The sequence below is a fragment of the Ranitomeya variabilis genome, chromosome 2 (genome assembly GCF_051348905.1).
Source record: "Ranitomeya variabilis isolate aRanVar5 chromosome 2, aRanVar5.hap1, whole genome shotgun sequence".
NCBI classification, from domain to species: Eukaryota; Metazoa; Chordata; class Amphibia; order Anura; family Dendrobatidae; genus Ranitomeya; species Ranitomeya variabilis.
Window position 1 is genome coordinate 704,369,279 of NC_135233.1, and position 21,516 is coordinate 704,390,794.

The 21,516-nt window shown below is 43.8% G+C and overlaps 1 protein-coding gene across 2 annotated transcripts in view; it reads right to left on the minus strand.

The window, feature by feature from the left end:
- Positions 1-2,093: 2,093 nt before the first annotated feature.
- Positions 2,094-21,516, minus strand: part of SLC22A16 (solute carrier family 22 member 16) — a 154,686-nt gene continuing 135,263 nt past the window's right edge. The window contains exons 7-8 of one of the 2 annotated variants that reach the window (XM_077289460.1): positions 15,258-15,357; positions 2,094-10,989 (exon numbers count right to left, since the gene is read on the minus strand). In XM_077289460.1, the coding sequence (XP_077145575.1) occupies positions 10,768-10,989; positions 15,258-15,357 (322 nt within the window). In that variant the 3' untranslated portion in view covers positions 2,094-10,767. The remainder of the gene's footprint in view (positions 10,990-15,257; positions 15,358-21,516) is intronic. The other variant, XM_077289461.1, reaches the window with a different exon arrangement.

Sequence of the window (21,516 nt, forward strand, 5' to 3'; positions counted from 1 at the left end):
CACGACTACCAGGAACCTTGAGTAATGGACCACTATGGCGAGGGCGTAGACCTAGCCTGACCGGCTTGGGGCCAGCTTCATATGGTCCAAGGCTACCAGTTCAAGTGGCTGCTTCGTGATGATCGGCTATAATGGGGCTTGCTGACTGTTATGGTCTTTCCTGCACAGGTTGCATGAGCCACATTCTCTGCACCACCTCTCAATGGCTTTCCTCAGGCCAATCCAGTAGAATCTCTCATGAAGTAATACCTCCAGCTTCTTCCACCTGAAGTGTCCTGCTCCATCGTGATACGCCTCTAAGACCATTGGTGCATCCCGCTTCGGGACTATACCAGCTGCCAGACCGATTTGTGTGTGCGCAAGTTGATGTTCCTCCGACACAGCTTACCCTCATAGATGAACAGCTTACCCTTCTCCTTCCACAACTGTTGCGTTTCCTGTGGAGCATCTGGGCCAGGGTGTGGGTCACATTGTGCAAGCAACTCCTTTACTAGGCGGACTGCCGGGTCGCTGTCCTGCATCTCTGCCAATCCATGGTGGGGCAATGGGTTAAACGTGGCCTCTTGCATGTCATAGCGCTTGTTCCTCACACAATGGGAGCACTGGGCCGCCTCGGGGCAGTGGAAGGCTGGTAACTTGATTTCTACTAGCTCTTCCGGGTCTTCTCCCTCGTCTGGTAAATTAGGCATCCTGGACAGCACTCGTCATTAGCGTTCTTATGCCCCGATCGGTACTTGATGGTAAACTCGTAGTTGGGCAACTGGGCCATCCATCACTGTTCCAATGCACCTAGCCTTGCGGTTTCCAAGTGAGTCAGCAGATTATTGTCTGAGAAGACGGTAAACTTTTCTGAAGCCGGGTAGTGTTTGAATCACTCGGTCACAGCCCAGACTATGGTGAGAAACTCCAAATTGAAGGAACTATAGTTGTCGGGGTTCCTTTCAATGGGACAAAGCTTCCTGTTAGGTGTCCATCTGCTCGACTGGGTGTAATGGAAGACCTTTCAGTCCCTATTACACTATTTCTACTGCGGTGAAATTGATGCCACTTTGGTGGTGTCTGCCAATAATTTTTGTAAATGTGAACACTCCTGGTTGGGTATTAGTAAGAACCAGGAAGTGTGTTTGTTCAGGAAGTGTTGAGAGGGACTTGTGTGAGGGTGAGACAGACAGGACAATAAGTGTGTCCTGACACTGAGAGAATGGTAAATTAATGGGAGAAGATCGATCCTATGATAACTGGGAACTATCAAGGTGGTTCTACTCAAGCACCTGTAACCTAAGAGAGAAAACAACGCTGTGGTACCAGTAATCCCTCAACATTGAAAATGGGAACGAGACTTACCTGGAAATAAGATGGATCCGTTAACCTGAATGAAGAGCTCTACACAACAAACTCAGTCGCACTACTTCAGGACCAAGTAGAAGCTATCATATTTTCTCCTAAGCGCAACAGAACTATGAGTGTGACAGTGAGCTTCAACTGTGTTTTGGTGTATAGCAGGGTTCTTTAGCTAGAGCACTGTAGCAGCGCTGCCCGATTATCAGAGGGAGCAGGGGAGAAGGGATGACAGCCGGCTTCTGCACCACGAAGGGAACAGCGCTTACTGCAGCACTGCTTCCCCCGCAACCGTCCGTGTGGTACTGATGCGGCACACGGTTGCCACACGTATGCCGCATGTAGTACACACACGGACAAGCGGACACGGATATCTCCGGTAACGTGTTTACCGGTACCGGAAATATCAGGACGTGTGAAACCGGCCTAAAGGACAGTTACTTTCAGGGCTTCCTACCTCAGCAATGTTCCTATTACACACACAACCCAGGATTGTGACACCCATCTTCCTCTCAGAACTACTCACTGAATATTGTAACCAGTAAATCACTCTTTCTTTACTCCCAAATACTCCTCCCATCTGCAGGGCTGGCTAACTGTTAACTCCTCTGTTCTCTGCATCTACTCTGTCACTTTCCAAACACAAGTGCATAGAGGAGCATTAATACACATTAAACGATTGCATCAAACATCAGCATAAAGACAATGCACCATTATAACAATTATAACACTTACCAACACTATAAGGTCTTCAGGAAAATATTTATTTTCTTTCCACACTCTTACAGACATATAGCCATGAACTTGGATGTTGAGCTTGTTAAGAGTCAAGGAACTTTTTGAGAGTGCAGCAATATTTTTTTTATTATTTTAGTACTATTAACTGAGTGTATATAAGTACATTTGGCAGTCATAGTCCTTAATAAGGCTTTCAAATTATTTCACATTACACAATCTATGATATACTAAAAAAAAAAAAATATATAAAAAATAATATTTGAACAGTTATTTAGCTACATGGCTAAATCAAATTGTTTTTAGTATTTGATTGTCTTACTATATGGTATAGCCTAAGGATGCTTTGAACAAAACTAATGTGGAATTATAGACAGAGAAAAATGAGTAGTTTGTCCAGCATTCAATCTCCAGATAAATTAGACATCAAACGTTTTTACAAGTGCGGTAGACCCAAGTGTGGTTTGTGTTAATTTATCAACAAAACCAAAACAATTTGGCTGCATATAATAGTAAAATTTTCAATATTAAATATTTCCTTAATTGTAGTTCCACGCATGTTGTTAATATCATACAGTATGAACAATGTCATATGTAGGAACTTTGAGGCAACGGTTAAGCGGACATTTGAAAAATATTTTAACCCCTTCACGACATGCGCCGTACATGGGGACAGATGGGGCAGGATCATGGGGCAGGATGGAGACAGATGGGGCAGAATCATGGGGCAGGATGGAAACAGATGGGGCAGGATCATTGGGCAGGATGGAGACAGATGGGGCAGGATCATGGGGCAGTATGGAGACACATGATGCAGGATCTTGGGACAGGATGGAGATCTGGGGCAGGATGGAGACACATGGCGCAGGATGGATACAATGGAGACAGATGGGGCAGGATCATGGGACAGATGGAGCAGGATCACGGGGCAAATAGGGCAGGATCACAGGACATCACATGGGGCAGAATGAATACTAATGAGGGCAGGATGGGAGAACATATGGTTGGAGCAAGGAATGAGACACACGGGGGCCAGGATGGGGGATATTATTACCATAGGGGCTAATTAAGGGATAATATTACTGCAGTCATGTATTTATTTTATTTTTGAGGATACTGTTTTAAATGGGGGCTGTCCTGTTACTGTGCAATTAAGTAATGTGTTCTGCAAGAGGTGCTCTAGATAACTGTGTTATTTCTCGCAGAGATGAGCCCTGGCAGGAAGAAGTGATGACGGTCTGTGCTGGATGTAGATGAAAAGCAAAGATGAAGGACTTCATCTAGAGACGTCACTGGTGAGTCAGTGTGTTATCTGTACACTGACACTATACACTGTATACTATATACAGTAGTCCTGTGTACAATGTCACCAGTGATCACTGTATTACTTTTACACTAACACTATATACGAAGCTCCTGTGTATAATGTCATTGATCACTGTAGAACCTGTACAATATATACAGCGCTCATGTGTATAATGTCACTGTTGATCACTGTATTACCTGTACACTGATACTGTAATAATAATAATAATAATAATAATAATTTTTATTTATATAGCGCCAACATATTTCGCAGCACTTTACAATTAAGCAGGGACATATACAGACAAATTCAATACAAGTTAAGAAAATTTAAACAGTGACATTAGGAGTGAGGTCCCTGCTCGCAAGCTTACAATCTACAAGGAAATGGGGGGGACACAATAGGTGAAAAGTGCTTGTTATTTCAGGTCTGGCAATTATAATAAATAGGGATTTTCATATAAAGCTGCATGATCCGGTCATCAGCCCGTGTGTTTAAGTGCAATAGTCAAGTATCAAGTGCAGTTAATCGTGTGCATGGAGGGTGTGGAGACAGATGAATAGTAGGGTGCAGATTCAGAATAATATTTGGAAGGAGGGAACAGGGCAAAGTTAGTTTACTGAGTAGTTGAAGTGGTAGGCTTGTTTGAAGAGATGGGTTTTTAGAGTGCGCTTGAATAGGTCAGGGATAGGTATTAGTCTGGTCGTCTGAGGAAGTGCATTCCAGAGAGCTGGCACAGCACGAGAGAAGTCTTGGAGACGGAGGTGCGAGGTTCGGATTACTGGGGATGTTAGTCTTAGGTCATTTGTAGAACGGAGGGCACGTGTAGGGCGATAGACAGAGATGAGAGAGGAGATATAAAGCGGTGCAGAACTGTGGAGGGCTTTGTGGGTGAGAGAGATGAGTTTATACTGGACCCTGTAGCGAATGGGTAGCCAGTGTAATGACTGGCACAAGATGGAGGCATCGGTGAAGCGGTTGGACAGAAATATGACCCTGGCTGCCGCATTCAAGATGGATTGGAGAGGAGAAAGTTTGGTAAGAGGGAGACTGATCAGAAGAGAGTTGCAGTGCTCCTGTGTTTAATGTCACTGGTGATCACTGTATTACCTGTACACAGATATTGCACACTAAGTACAGATCTCCTGTGTATAATGGCACTTCTGGTGATATTAGTATTGTTTTTTTAATTAATGATCAGTATTGTAGTATTCAGTCACTATGTAGTGGTAATATGTTGTCCTGCCATTGTGTGGCGGTATCTGTTCCTTGTACAGTATGTGCTGTTATTTGGTCACTATGTGGTGGTAATATGTGGTCTGGACATGGTGTGGTGGTATTTGTTCCTTGTATGTGGTATTATAGGTCACTATGTGGTTGTAATATGGGTCTGGTCATGGTGTGGTGGTATGTGTGGTTGTATGTGATATTATTGGTCATTTTAAAAATTGAAAAATAATTAAAAATATACCAAATTTGTATTGGATATTTTAACAAATGATTAATAGGATAGAGTAGAGTAGGGCTCGGCCAAAAGAGTCTACCTTGTCGTGGTGGCGGCTTAAAAAATCTTTTGGCTAAAACAAAAGCTGCTGGCTATATGTGTGGTCCGGTGATGGGAACTGTTAATGTGTTATTGGTGAGAAGTGGAGTTTTTTCAAGAGAGAGCGGTGGGGCTGTGGACAGTTCGAGGGGTTGAGCCTGGGCGGAGTCTCAAAGGGGCCCCCAAAATTTTTCCAGTATAGGGCCTTGAAATTCCTAGTGGCAGCCCTGCATGTGCCTTTAATTAAATGTGCGCGCCGCCGTCACTCTGTACCTGGCTTTCTAGTCATACACTGCTCCCGGGTGAACTCTCTGTCTGGATTTGCATAAGGATGCCATGCCTCCTGGCTGACATAGCTTTCCAGCCAGAGAAGAGAGAGCAGTGTATGCTGGGCACAGCCAGAAGTAGTTGCACATCTGAGGGCGGCTACTGGCTGTTGGACGTGGAGCATCAGGAGCTGAGTCTGTATGGAGACGCAAGACGGTGAGCTGGACCCGGCGGTGATTTTTTTTTAATTGTCTTCTATATCAAGAAAATCTCTTTCTTGGACAATGTTTGGCCTATATCTATAACATGCATGCTTTGAGTTAAGAGCACCTGTTTTTTTTTTTGTTTTTTTTTTGGGGGGGGGGCCCATTCAGATGTTTGCTATGGGGCCCCATGCTTTCTATGTACGCCCCTGCTGACCATTCTCTTATAAACTCCCTCTCTGTGATGATTAACTTGAGATCGGAGATGATATAATCCCTCAAAATAGGTAAGGTGTTTTCTGAACAACCTCGGTTTACACAGACGGCACATGCAAAAAATCAACCAAACACAACTCTTCAAATGATGAACTCCCAGAGTAACTGATCCACAAAGAAAAAGCTTACTGCACTGTGGAGGGGAAAAAATCCCTAAAAAAGCGCAAAACCTAATAAATCATCAAATTATTTGTACCAAAATAATTAGTCCCATAATAGTTACGTTTTTTGATCCATGTCCTCTATTTTCCTTTTATTTCTTTGGTCTCCGAATTTTCTGGGTCTTCTCCCCCTCTCACACTATCAGATTCCCACTGTATAGTGTGAAACAACATCTCCAAATCATCCAACGCAACAAGGTGAGAAGCTGAGGGAGTGTACATATTTCCAAGTCTCAAGTCCAGGGCCGGGATAAGGGTTTAGGCAGGGTAGGCACCTGCTTAGGGTGCTACCTCTTGCCTACCCAAAGGGGGCACACTTTGAAAAAAAGACAGCTGAATGCCTGCGGTCACCCGATGCCTTCTTCCAGCTGTAGGAATGCAACACAGTGACGGCTGGGGCACAGGCACTCATGGGAGCAGTGTCAGTAGCTGACATCACTCACCCCTCTCTCTGCCTGCGACCCGGCCATCGCTCCTTCCCTGTACTCAATTATATTTGCATCTGTCTGATGCAAATATAAAATTGAAGTAAGCACCGCCTAGGACAGGAGCAAAGGAGTTGTCAACAGCCTCCTGCTCTCTCATGAACTCCAGCAAGACACAGGCTGGTCTAATCTGCATTTTGCTGGAGAAGGCGTGCGCAGCAGATGTCAAATGGCACAATGCAGTGACATCATTTTGGTGCCAAGCCAATGCTGTAGATAAGCCCCCGATGTAACCTGAAAGATAAGAAAAACAAGTTAGATTATACTCACCCAGGGGCGGTCCTGTCCCATGGACGTCGCGGTCCGGGTCCGGCGCCTCCCATCTTCATGCAATGATGTCCTCTTGCTTCCTGTCATGGCTCCTGCGCTGTATACTCGCTCATCACTACTCTGGAGACAATCCTTCTTGAAACAGGGACTGAGGTTTATTAGAGAAGGGCAACAGAGCAGACACAGAAGACAGGATAGCTGAAGCAAGAGGACACACACAGAAGTCCAGACAAGTAAGCGGCAGCCCGGAACTAGGGTGCAGGGTTTTTTTTATATATGGTTAGACAAAGGAAACTACATACTGCAGAGAAAGGAGTATACATTATAGAACAAAGCATGCAATGATACAACATACAATATTTACGAGCATTGCAGCAAAACTCATTATAATCCTATAGGCCTACATGTTCCTTCTAACTAATTCAATACTGTTGTTATCACTGACATATTTGGTCTTTTAAGGCACCTCAACTGACATGACTCTTCAAATACTGACAGCTCTTTTGACAACTAAGTTTCTATATCAATTCAACATGTTCACTATTAATTACCATATATCACCACTTACCAACCACCATGGGCCACTACACCTATTCCAGTTAACCTTTTTGGGACTTCTTCTATATTTAATAGTGACACTAATGTTATTTATGTCTTGTGACAGGGTCACGGCATGGTATGTGAGGGGAGATATGTGTCACGGAGATTTCTTTCCCCGTGATCTAGAAATCCATAATTTTCAGCATGATATGTGCTGAAGCAGTTAAGCAGCCATGTTATGGGCAGGTTTTTAGGAGAGTGGGTAAGAGATAGGCGGGACACCTACTCATCATATCTCCACCTCAAGGGTGTGGTTGGGGAAATAAATGTCCAGCCAGTTTTTTTTTCTTTTGTCTGTGTCGTGTAGAGGCAAGGAAGCCTCTAGGCTGATGCTTCTGTGATACCTGCCATATGTGTTGGTCCAGAAGTGCTGGGCAGGACTGTTTATGAACTTTTTATTTCCTTTTGAGCCAGAAAGGCTGTTTTTCTGTTACCATTTTGGGTTTATGATACAATAAACCACCCAGAGGCTTTAACCCATGTGTTCCTGTGTATACCTCGAGGAGCAGCTAAGGCTACTTTCACACTAGTCTGTCGGTCCGGGCCGTCGCAAACCGTCGGTCCGATGTACCGATGGACAGTGTGTTAATGTAGCACAACGTGGGCAGTGGATGCAGTTTTACAACGCATTCACTGCCCATTGTGAGCTCCGGGGAGGAGGGGGCGGAGTTTCGGCTGCGCATGCGCGGTCGAAAATGGCGGACTCAAAACACAAAAAAAGTTACATGGAACGTTTTTTTGTGCCGATGGTCCGCCAAAACACAACGCATCCGTCGCACGACGGATGCGACGTGTGGCAATCCATCGCAATGCGTCGCTAATGAAAGTCTATGGAGAAAAAACGCATCCTGCAGGCAACTTTGCGGGATGCGTTTTTTCTCCAAAACGACGCATTGTGACGTGCGTCGAGCGACGCTAGTGTGAAAGTAGCCAAAGTGAGACAACCTTCCACAGTCTCCACTCTGGGGACAACTTTAGAAACTGCATCTTATCAGCTGCAACGTTAGTTTGCTAGAGTTTGCCCAAGTTGGCTGCTCGGCACAAAATGCCTATTCAGCATATTTTTGATGACCATTCTCTTACAGATTTCATAGTCATTGGCATAGAAATTGTTACGAAACCTATTAGAGAGGGAGATTTGCAAAAGAAAGCTTATAACAGAAAGGCATTTTGGATACTGGCATTAGATGAAAGATACCCCTCCGGCTTGAAGCTCGCTCCGTTCAGACCTTGCATATATTTATTGAAGATATATTCTAATCATTATATTTTCCAATTTTTTTTATTTTAGTATGTCCAACTATATAGTGGGATTGTAGCAGACTTTTTTGGATTTACTCCATATTTGCTTCTTCATTAATTTAACCCAGCTTGGGCTGAGTTTCCCAGCTAATTTACTGAATACAGGCACATATAAAACAGGGAGTTGACTAACATTTATGCCATGATTACGAAATACTTACATATCTAAGTTAGAAATGTGTATGTGCACATTTTTTTTTCATGAGGTCTTGTTTTAAACTTGTGTGTTTTTCAATTTTTTTTGTAAATAGACAAAAACAAATTCTATTGCTTTATATGGAGAATGAGTGCTGAACAAACTACCAATTTTTCACAGACTTCATAACCATCCTCCCCAACCAGGATTCATTGCTCGCATGCATGTTCTAAGCTCTTCTTTTTTCAATATTTTCATACATGAAGTGAGCTGAACAAACCCCCTTTTTTCTTCTGTGATTAATCATAGACTGAGCCTTTTCCACAGACATTTCAGGTCACACTATAAAATATGCGCTAAAGCAAATGACCTCCACTGTCTAATTCACACACCTAATAGAATGGTCTACAAGCTATACATTCTTAACTTGTACTTGTTCAAAATATTCATTAACTTATCTTAATTCTACCAATCATTGCCATTATATAAACAAAACAGTTAACAGCAAAATAAATTTAAACCAAATTGGAAAAACTAAAAATGTTTGTCTACATAGTAGCAGCTTGAATGTCATTGTGATTCAGAGTTGACTAGTCCATTAGTTCAAGCAAAAATAAAATGATCCCATAATCAGTTACAGCTATAAAGTAACTGTCAACAGTATAAATTAAGTGTTAAGGTATGAGTTTGCCCTGATAAGGTATTGGGGTGAGAGACGTTAAAGGCTATGGACACCTCTGACATGGAAAACTCTACATTTTTATATGCATTTATGCATACATTTAGCTAAAGAGAAAAGTAACTACTATCTTCATTCCTTCATTCATTCTCAACCCAGCCAACACTAGTTTACAACCTGCTCAAAGTTAATCTTGTGGGAGTTTCCATCCCAGTAATAAATGCTGAATATGAACTCTGTGTATATAGTTTAAGTATCAGCATAGCTCTAATACTGAGCTTCTTTCATTTTTTTGTGTGCTTTTCTTCTCTTTGTTTTGTCTTTTCTTTCCACTCCAACTGCACCATCCCTGAGACAACAGATACTTTCTTTTCTATCTACATCAGTGGAAATATGAGTATCATAACCTCGACTACCCAGCTGATATCAGGCCAGTTTCACATATTTGACATATGGATCACAATGTCTGGACTGGCAGCAGATTACTTGACCAAAATTCAACAGCCTCACAGGTATATATGTATGAATGAGTTGAAGGAAAAAGGAGGGAGAGTACCACTTCCAGCAGCTCAAAAATCAATCAGTTGAGTTTGGGTCAGGCAGCTGGTCCAGATTTCACAGTCCGTACTTTAACAGTGAATGTAAGGGTATGTTTCCAATGTCCAGATTGGCAGCCCATTGGACGCAGCGCTGCCAAATTTTGTGCGCGTAGTGATTCCGCATATGTTCATTGAACCATGCGGAATCACAACATCCTATACATAGGACGGTGATATTTATCTTGCGGAGATTGAGCGTCTCTGCAAGATAAATTGACATACTGCGGTCTAGAAAGACACGCCGCATGTCCGGTTACACAGGGAAGTCGGAGGCATCCCTGCATGCATAGTGGAGATGAGATTTCATAAAATCTCATCCACTATGCTGTAACATCTGGCTGCTGCGGATTGGACGCTGTGGCTGTATGCAGCGTCCATTCCGCAGCAAATACTGACCGTGAAAACATACCCTTAGACTGTGAAACTAGTCTTACACTTGCATAAGGGAGGGGGAGAACAGAGAGAGCCATCACAACTAGGTGAGGTGCAGAAGCTTGGATTTGAATTAGTTTTGAAAAGCAGGCAGCTATTTAAAGGACTTGCAGACACTGCACCAGCAAAATGCTAAAAAATAATGAAGACTAGTTGGAAAGTTGCTTAACTTAATATTTAGGAAGCAAATGAATAATACAAAAATTCTACTTGACAGTGTTCATAGCCTTTAACCATTTTTCGTTTGCAGATTGCCAAAATTCAAAAACTTCAATGACTTGAGTTGTCTCACAGAAGTTGCTGTTTGTGACTTAGATTTTCTATGTTATATGGGAACTTTCAGTCTGTCCTGCAAACCTTTTACACCATACAAAAAAATTGGTTTTCAAGAGGATTATTGTGTATGTGAGAATGTATATGACATGGTAAGAAGCTTTAGAATCTGTGCATCAAAGATCCATCAGAGATATCTGCACCAGAAGATTCTAGTTTTTCCATCACAACGCCATTAGGTTCCAGTAAAGTTTTCCTTTTGCTTTCTTCCATTTTCTGTATTTCTAATGCTTCTTCCATAGTGTTTACAAGTGGTTTTCCAAGTGTTTCCGGGAGCATAAGTGTTAAAATACCAGTAACTAAAGCCATGATGCCTACAAGTAGCTGAGAAAATAAAAATTAAATATGTTACTTTGGGCTAATATAGTATGGAAAGCCACTATAAAAAGTTACAAGGGCACATTTATTAAGCCTGCCATCTCATGTGCCAGTCTTAAGTTACACTTCATTGGATTATAACACTGGTCAACACAAAAAAGCATCAGCAAATGTAATATGTCTGTTTTATGGAGTTGATGTGCTGATTCCAAAAATATGCTTAGTTTTCCTCTATCACATAAAGTTTGAGATAGAAGTATTTTTGTCATTACGTTATTTCTGCATTTTCAATGTATGTGGTTTTTCCTATGTTATTCCCATTTCTTTGCTTGTCTTACTTAATTGTGAATTTTCTTACAGGGACAACATCAGTAAAGGTTTTAGTGAGTTTCATGGGAAGGAGTATTGACAGTGCAGTCAACCAATGACTAGTGTTGAGCGATACTGTCCGATACTTGAAAGTATCGGTATCGGAAAGTATCGGCCGATACCGGCAAAGTATCGGATCCAATCCGATACCGATACCCGATACCAATACAAGTCAATGGGACTCAAGTATCGTACGGTATTCCTGATGGTTCCCAGGGTCTGAAGGAGAGGAAACTCTCCTTCAGGCCCTGGGAACCATATTAATGTGTAAAAGAAAGAATTAAAATAAAAAATATTGCTATACTCACCGCTCCGAGGGAACCGGCAGCGTTGTTTGCTTAAAATTCGCGCTTTTCTTTCCTTACGTGAAGTCCCGGCTTTGTGATTGGTTGCGTCGCAGTCACATGGGCGACGCAACCAATCACAGCAAGCCGTGACGTAATTTCAGGCCCTTAAGGATTTTAAAATTACGTCCCGGCTTTGTGATTGGTTGCATCGCAGTCACATGGGCGACGCAACCAATCACAGCAAGCCGTGACGTAATTTCAGGCCCTTAAGGATTTTAAAATTACGTCCCGGCTTTGTGATTGGTTGCGTCGCAGTCACATGGGCGACGCAACCAATCACAAGCCGTAACGTCACGGGAGGCTGGACACGCGCGCATTTTAAAATGCGCGCTTGTCCAGCCTCCCGTGACGTCCCGGCTTGTGATTGGTTGCATCGCGGTCAACCAATCACAAGCCGGGAGGCTGGACACGCGCGCATTTTAAAATGCGCACTTGTCCAGCCTCCCGGCTTGTGATTGGTTGACCGCGACGCAACCAATCACAAGCCGGGACGTCACGGGAGGCTGGACAAGCGCGCATTTTAAAATGCGCGCGTGTCCAGCCTCCCGGCTTGTGATTGGTTGACCGCGACGCAACCAATCACAAGCCGGGACGTCACGGGAGGCTGGACAAGCGCGCATTTTAAAATGCGCGCGTGTCCAGCCTCCCGGCTTGTGATTGGTTGACCGCGATGCAACCAATCACAAGCCGGGAGGCTGGACACGCGCGCATTTTAAAATTTTTAAAAGTAACACTTTAAACACAATTTTTCACAGTTGATGGACCAATGGTGTACTGTAACAATATGAATGGCCTCTTTGAAGAACTTAATCAAGAGTATTTTATTGCAGATTGGCGATTGTTTATTGACTCATCCCAGAGAAGTTTGAAACCAGTGTTGCTTCACAATGGAAATATGAAACCATCAATCCCTATTGCTCACTCATGTCATCTAAAGGAAAGTTATGAAAATCTGTCAGTTTTTTTGGATGCTATACAATATAAGCATCATCAATGGAATATCTGAAGAGATTTGAAAGGTCTGCTAATGGGAATATGCAAGGAGGTTTCACAAAATATTGTTGCTTCTTGTGTTTATGGGACAGTAGAAATACAGAGCATTATGTTCATCGTGATTGGGGACAGAGAAACATCTATGCTCCAGGTAGAGACAATGTTCAGCATAATCCTTTAGTTGCTTCAACAAAAATCTTTCTTCCTCCAATACTTATAAAGTTGATTAAAAACTTTGTGAAAGCCATGGCAAAGACAAATTCACAAGGGTTCCAGAACATTTCACAGAAATTCTCCAGCATTTAACCAGCAAAACAGAAGAAAGGGGTATTTGTTGGTCCTCAGATCAGAGAGCTTATGATAGATGATGTGTTTGAAGAAACTCTAAGTGATAAGGAATTTGGATCCTGCAAAAGATTCAAGTGGATCTGTGAAAACTTATTTGGAAAACAAAAATCTCCAAGATATGTTGAAGGTGTTGAGGAACTGCTAAATGCATACCAGTGTCTTGAATGCTGCATGTCTCTGAAAATGCACTTTTAGATTTATTCCCTCAAAACCTTGGGGATGTAAGCGATGAACAAGGCGAGCGGTTTTACCAGGACATTAAAGTAATGGAACACCGCTACCAGAGTTTTTGGAATGACTCAATGATGGCAGATTATTGTTGGATATTATATAGGGACAACCCTGAAAAAAAAATCGTATCAACGACAGTCTAATGTCAAGCATTTTTAATTTCTGCTCATATTTTGGTTTCTATTTTGCATGTGAAATTATTTTGGTTCAATAAAAACTTTTTATAAGGTAAAACATTTTTTTCTGATATGTAGATTACGGTTTTCTTAATGTCGCCAGTACCGTATATACTTGAGTATAAGCCAACCCGAGTATAAGCTGATCCCCCTAATTTTGCAACAAAAAACTGGGAAAACTTATTGACTCGAGTATAAGCCTAGTGTGGAAAATGCAGCAGCTACCAGTAAATGTCAAAAATAAAAATAGATACCAATAAAAGTAAAATTAATTGAGACATCAGTAGGTTAAGTGTTTTTGAATATCCATATTGAATCAGGAGCCCCATATAATGCTCCATACTGTTCATTATGGCCCCATAAGACGCTCCATACAAAATAGGCCCCATATAATGCTCCATACAGTTCATTATGGCCCCATAAGATGCTCCATACAAAATATGCCTCATATAGTGCTCCATACAGTTCATTATGGCCCCATAAGATGCTCCATATACAAATATGCCCCATATAATGCGCCATGCAGTTCTTTATGGCTCCATAGATGCCCTATATAATGCTCCATGCAGTTATGGCCCCATAGATGCTCCATATAATGCTCCATGCAGTTCTTTATGGCCCCATAAATGCCCCATATAATGCTCCATGCAGTTCTTTATGGCCCCATAGATGCCCCATATAATGCTCCATGCAGTTCTTTATGGCCCCATAGATGCTCCATATAATGCTCCATGCAGTTCTTTATGGCCCCATAGATGCTCCATATAATGCTCCATGCAGTTCTTTATGACCCCATGTAATGCTCCATATAATGCTCCATGCAGTTCATTATGGCCCCATAGATGCCCCATATAGTGCTCCATGCAGATCTTTATGGCCCCATAGATGCCCCATATAATGCTCCATGCAGATCTTTATGGCCCCATAGATGCCCCATATAATGCTCAATGCAGATCTTTATGGCCCCATAGATACCCCATATAATGCAATGCTCCATGCAGTGATGTCCCCATAGATGCTCCATAAAATGCTCCATGGTCACGTGGCACCGCTCATTACAGTAATGAATATGCGGCTCCACCCCTTTGGGAGTAGAGTCCATATTCATAATTTTAATGAGCGATACCAGTGACCGCTGAACAGGGGAAGAAGCTGCAGCGCCCGAAGACCGTGGACAATGCGGGGACCGCGCCAGGAGCACTGGGAGCAGGTGAGTATTTGACAGGCGTCGCTCCCCCTCACCCGCCGACTTCCATGACTCGAGTATAAGCCGAGAGGGGCACTTTCAGCCCATTTTTGGGGGGCTGGAAATCTCGGCTTATACTCGAGTATATACGATATATTTCCTTATAATAATGATGCAGCTCCATGGAAACTATATGTGCTACAGAAAAACTGTATACATTTTTGAAATCAGGACAAAAAGATGATTCAGAAAAGTACAAAGTCACCTGCGATGAGTACAAAAAATATTTTTTGTAGACCTGTGTAATGTACTAAATGTATTACGAGGTATACATCTTGAGCTAATAATACAAAAAATGAAATCTACGGCTATGAAAACCAGAAACACTTTTACGCATTTTGGCAAGCACAGCACAAACAAATTTGGCACAACTCACAATTTGCATAAAATTTTTGCTCAGTTTAAACTAAAAGTGGACACATCACATTCATTTATGACTTCCTTCCATAAAAGAAAAATTAGAGTGTCCAAAAAATTTTTTAAGCCATAGAAATATGGAAGCATGAATTCATGAGTTATTACATATATATGCCAATAAGGTTAGAGAAGTCTAAAAGCCAGTACCTGTGGCATGAATATCCATACTTCTGTCAGGTAAACGCAAAATGGAGCAACCACACTGCCAATCCGACACATCATGCTCCCACTACCAACAGCCAAGGATCTAGAATTGCAAGAAAAAGAACTGCTTAAAGTGACGCCTGATAAATTTTGTAAATAACATCTTTAAAGTTAATCTGTCACCCCCAAAATGCCTTTTTGACTAACTATACAGTGATATGGATGACTTCACCCCTACAACAATCAAACTAACGCTCCACCTGTTCCTGGTACAGTGCTTCTTAAAATAACTTTTAATCCGCAGGAAAATAAATGGGGCTTCGGTGCATCAATGGAGTGGCCATAACCTGGGTGCATTGTAACTCCTTCTCAATTGACATCTTGAGGACTGCCCTAGCTTGTAATGGAGAGCGCTCACTCCTAGACCAAACGCTGGCCTACTTGTATGGGCACTGATGCTGGCTGTACAGGCCGTGAGTGGATGGTCGCATTTCCTTTCTGGCTCCTTACACCAGGAAGTATAGGAAATAGAGTCCACAGAGAGCCTGGCAGAAGAACGTGTCGAGCCACTTTGTATGCGCTGCTGGCAGAGCCAGCATCATAGTCTCACTGCGCATGTGCACTTACTCTGGGCAGTATTCGCTCTAGGAGTGAGAGTTGTCTTTCACTAGTTACGGCAGTCCCCAAGAAGCAAAATAAGGGGGTATAACAATACATCCAGCTCCTGGACATGTCATGGGTTGACCATAGCCCTCTCCTTTGCATATGGATTAAAAGTTATTTGCACAAGCTCTATAGCTTTAACAAGTACAATGCTAGTGTGATATTTATAGGGGGAAAGTCCACTATATCACTGTACAGTTACTCTAAAAGGTATTTCGAGGGTCATAGACTCCACTTAAAGCAAACTGGACACCAGGTTTGGCCAGTGTGAAGTAAGGTTACCAACTTTCAGGGCTGCAGTGTGCTAGCGAAGTTATTGACACCAGTTTGCTGGTAAAAAAAGTTACCTACAGACCAGCTGTTCAAAACTGTGGTTTGTCCGTCACACGGATTACATATAATTGCGCTCAAAATTCTGCCATTTCTGGTCTCCATTTAAATTTTATTGCAGTGTGCTAGCAAAGTTATTGACACCAGTTTGCTGGTAAAAATTATTACCTACAGGCCAACTATTTAAAACTGTGGTTTGTCCGTTACACGGGTCACATATAAGTTCGCTCCAAATTCAGCCATTTGGAGTGAACATGGAAAATAATTTCCTCCATTTAAAATGGGCAAGGCGAATGGCAAGGGACAGGGAAGTGGATGTGATGGTGGTGGTGCATGCAGAGGCCGAGGCCGTGGGCAAGCTGAAATTGTGCCACAACAAACACCCACATCTTCTCGCCTGACCTTCCTGTCTCAATTACTAGGGGACAGTAGCACACCACTATTGAACCCAGAGCAGTGTCAAAAGGTTGTTGGTTGGATAGCGGATAATGCTTCCACTCACTTTGCCACCACCACCCTGTCTTCCACACGGTCAAGTCTCAGTAGCCGGGAGTCTGGACCACATATTCCTCACACTGATTCTCCTTCCTCCCACCATGCCGAGTGCCCGGAGACAACTGATTCCACACTTGGACACTCTGAAGAGCTGTTCACTTTTCCATTTACAGATTCAGGTCTTTCACCCCATCCACACAAAGGCAACATTGGGAAAGTGTCACATTAAGTGGACGATGATGAGACACAATTGCCAGAAAGTCAGGAGGAGGACCAGGGTGTGAAAGTGGAAGAAGAGGTAGTGGATGATACATTAACTGACCCAACCTGGCTGGAGGACATTCAGAGCGAGGACAGCAGCACACAGGTGGAGGGAGGCGTAGCACCCCAACAGGCAAGAAGAAGCAGTGTGGTCGCCACAGACAGAAGGCGGGCAACCGTTCCCCGTAACACCAACATGACAGAAGTTGCCAGTCCAACTGTTAGGTCTTCCTGAGTCTGGTTGTTTTTTAAAGACTCTGGCAATAACCCCAAAAAGGCCATTTGCAACACCTGCCAGGCCAGCATCAGCAGGGGTAGCAAAACTACCAGCCTGACCACCACCAGCATGATCAGGCACATGGCAGGAAAGCACTTAATTTTGCGGCCGAACCCCAGGGTCCAGGAACAGTGTCTGCGGGTGACACCACTGCTTCTTTTGCTGTTGTGCGTGCAAGCCAATCCTCTGTCCATGGTGCATGTGAAGATGCCTCCTGCCCTGCACTTGTCATTGCACACACTCAGCTAGCACCATCAGCAAGCACATCCACGTCCTTGTCCCAGCGCCGCGTTCAGTTGTCCATACCCCAGTCCTTGTCAACACCCCACAGGCCACACAACTAAATTCACACATTTCGCGACTGCGTGCGCTCGAAATATTGCCTTTCAGGCTCATGTAGACAGAACCATTCTGCAACCTGATAGCGGCCATCCCAAGGTACTCGGTCCCCAGCCGCCACTATTTCTCCCGATGTGCCATTCCCGCATTTTACAAGCATGTGTCCCACAACATTAGCCGTGCCCTCAACAATGCAGTTACTGGGAAAGTCCACCTAAGCATGGACACGTGAAGTGTTTGTGGGCAGGGACGGTACCTCTCACTAACGGCACACTGTGTTAACATAGTAGAAGCCATGACCCAGTCAGACCTTGGGATGGAACATGTCCTCCCAACGCCAAGGATTGCAGGCCCTAGGTCAATCAGGGTTGCCCCCACAATCTACAGCTCCTGCACCTCCTCCTCCTCTTCAGCCTCCATCTCCAAAATGACCACATCAGTCACAAGCTGGAAGCACTGCAGCACTGCCTCAGCCAAGAGGTAACAGGCTGTGCTGAAGCTAACATGCTTAGGCGACAAACCACACAATGCTGAAGAGTTGTGGACAGCTCTGAAAGAGCAGGCAGATCTGTGGCTGACACCGCTGAACCTACAGCCAGGCATGGTCGTGTGTGACAATGGCTGGAAACTGGTGGTGGCTCTGAGGCGAGGCGAGCTCACACACGTGCCATGACTGGCCCATGTGCTTAACCTCGTGGTTCAGCGGTTTCTCAAAACCTACCTGGAGCAGCCGGATCTGCTTGTCAAAGTACGCCGCCTGTGTTGCCATTTTAGAAAGTTAGCTACAGCTTCCACTGCCCTTGCCGTGCTTCACCAGCGTTTGCAGTTTCTGACTCATCAACTGGTGTTTGATGTCCCCATGAATTGGAACTCTACACTGCAAATTTTGGAAAGGATTTGTGAGCAGAACAGGTCAGTTGTTAACTACCAGCATCAACAAGGTCGGTGGTATTCAGTTCAAGCTCCACACATAAGACCTTAAGGAGTGGACATGGATGTTAGACATATGTACCATCCACCAAAACTTTGAGGACATCAAGATGGTGAGCGGTGATGACGCCATAATTAGCATCACCATCCCGCTTCTCTGTGTTCTGAAACGCTCTCTGCTAACAATCAAAGAGGATGCATTGCAGGTGGAGCAAGATCAGATGGAGCAAGGAACCATACAGGGTAATTACACACAGCCCAGCTTCATCTCATCCCAAGTTGATTGGGTGACAATGAGGAAGAGGAGGAGGAAGAACAGGAACTAGTTTCATTCGCTATAGACGGTACTACCTGCACAACTGACATACTGTCTATTCAGTGTGGATGGCCTGAGGGCAGGGAGGAGGAGGAAAGCATGGTCAGTCATCCTCTTGGTGAGGACATGGAAGTCTTGCCTGTTAGCCATCTGGCACGTATGGCTGACTTTATGCTACGCTGCCTTTCCCATGACTCTTGCGTTCTCCAAATTTTGAGTGACAGTCTTTACTATTTGGTGACTCTTCTAGACCCACGCTACTAGCAGAACTTTCTATCTCTTATTGCTGAGGCAGACAGGTCTACTAAAATGGGCAGTACTAGAAGGCCCTTGTTGCAGAATTATTAAAAAAAATTCCCATCTGAAAACGCTGGCAGAAGAGGTCACAGTTCGTTGGACAACCAAGGAGTATAGGGGAGAGAGACACAACTCCAATCCAGCAGAGGCAGGGAAACAATGAGAAAGTTCTGGGAGAGTTTTCTCAGACCCTCCCATTGCACAGGCCCTGAGGCACGGGTTACTCTCACAAAGAGTGCAAAGTTTGGGAAGATGCTGAGGGAGTACCTTGCTGACCGTACCAATATCCTCCATGATTCCTCTGTGCCTTATATTTATTGGGTATCCAAGCTGTACACGTGGCATGAACTGGCTCTCTATCCTTGGAGGTCCTGGCCTGCCCTGCCGCTAGCATTTTGTCAGAGCATGTTTTTAGTGCCGCTGGTGGAATTATAACTGATAAGCACATCCCGCCTGTTAACTGAAAATGCTGACAGGCTGACTTTTATAAAAATAAACAAGGGCTGGATTGGGCCAGATTTCTCAACACCACCGAATGATAGCAGCATAACAAACTCATATCCAGTGTCTTTTTTGGGTGGACTATTCCCATGCACCTCTTCACACCCACACATGGGTATAGGCTTCCTGATTTAGGCTATTTGTTGTTGTCCTCCTCCTTCTTCTCATTCTCCTCCACCATATCACCAGGGTGACCGTGGTCCATGATGCAACATCCACATAATTTTTTTTAAAGCGTGTTTATAATGACCTTAAAAAAAAATTGTTGTACAGTATGTTCATGTATACCCCTCAGGGGTAAATGTTTTTCAGCCCATACACTTAGTGCATGGGTATTACAAGTATAGGAGACCCACTCCGTTCTAATGGGAACATTTTTTTATGAGGCCCTCCTCCATGACTCTTCCAAGGGGCATTGGAGTGCCTCCAAATTTTTGGCTGCAAATCATTGACTGTATAGACAAACACTATGGGAGACCATTTCCTAATAATGGGAACATTGTTTTCAGGAGGCCCTCCTGAATGTCTCTTCAAAGGGGTATTGGAGTGCAATTTTGGGCAGCCCTGCCACTCACTGCATACGCAATAACAGTATAGGAGACCCACTGTTTAATAATGGAAACAGCAAAGCATAGCCGGCTGATGGCTCTCTAAGAATAGTGAGGGCCAACTGCTGGCCCTTTAAGGGTATGTCTCCACGTTCAGGATTGCATCAGGATTTGGTCAGGATTTTCCATCAGTATTTGTAAGCCAAAACCAGGAGTGGAACAATCAGAGGAAAAGTATAATAGAAGCATATGCACCACTTCTGCATTTATCACCCACTCCTGGTTTTGGCTTACAAATACTGATGGAAAATCCTGACCAAATCCTGATGCAATCCTGAACGTGGAGACATACCCTAAGAATAGAAAAGGCCGCCTGACTACCCTATAAAAATAGGGTTTGTGACTTTCAGAGTCCCTCCTTCATAAATGAAACAGGATGTGTCTGATGATGTGTCACACACCACATGGCCAGATAAGGCTGTAAAATGTTAAAGTGACATTTCCCAGTGAATGCATTTGTCTTGGTTGAAAGCAATGCTAAAGTTCAAAAACGCTTCAAATACGTTATATGTGAACATAGCCCAAGGTGTGGAGGAGCATTTTTGTGTTTGGTTATTTATTTTGCCTTATATTCAAGTCATTACCCTGGAAAGGATGTTCCTTAACCCCTTCCCGACATCTGACGTTATAGTACGTCAGATGTCGGGTCCCCTGCTTTGATGTGCGCTCCGGCGGTGAGCGCACATCAAAGTCGCGACATGTCAGCTGTTTTTTACAGCTGATATGTGCGCGCAATAGCGGCGGGTGAAATCGCGATCACCCGCCGCTATTAACTAGTTAAATGCCGCTGTCAAACGCAGACAGCGGCATTTAACTACCGCATCCGGCTGTGCGGCCGGATATGAGCGCATCGCCGACCCCCGTCACATGATCGGGGGTCGGCGATGCTTGTACATTGTAACCATAGAGGTCCTGGAGACCTCTATGGTTACTGATCGCCGGTGGCTGTGAGCGCCACCCTGTGGTCGGCGCTCACAGCACACCGGCATTTCTGCTGTGTAGCAGCGATCTTATGATCACTGCTGCATAGCAGAGCCGATCGGGCTGTGCCTGCTTCTAGCCTCCCATGGAGGCTATAGAAGCATGGCAAAAGTAAAAAAAAAAAAAGTAAAAAAAAATGTGAAAAAAATAAAAAAAATATAAAAGTTTAAATCACCCCCTTTCGCCCCAATCAAAATAAATCAATAAAAAAAAAACCCAACCTACACATATTTGGTATCGCCGCGTTCAGAATCGCCCGATCTA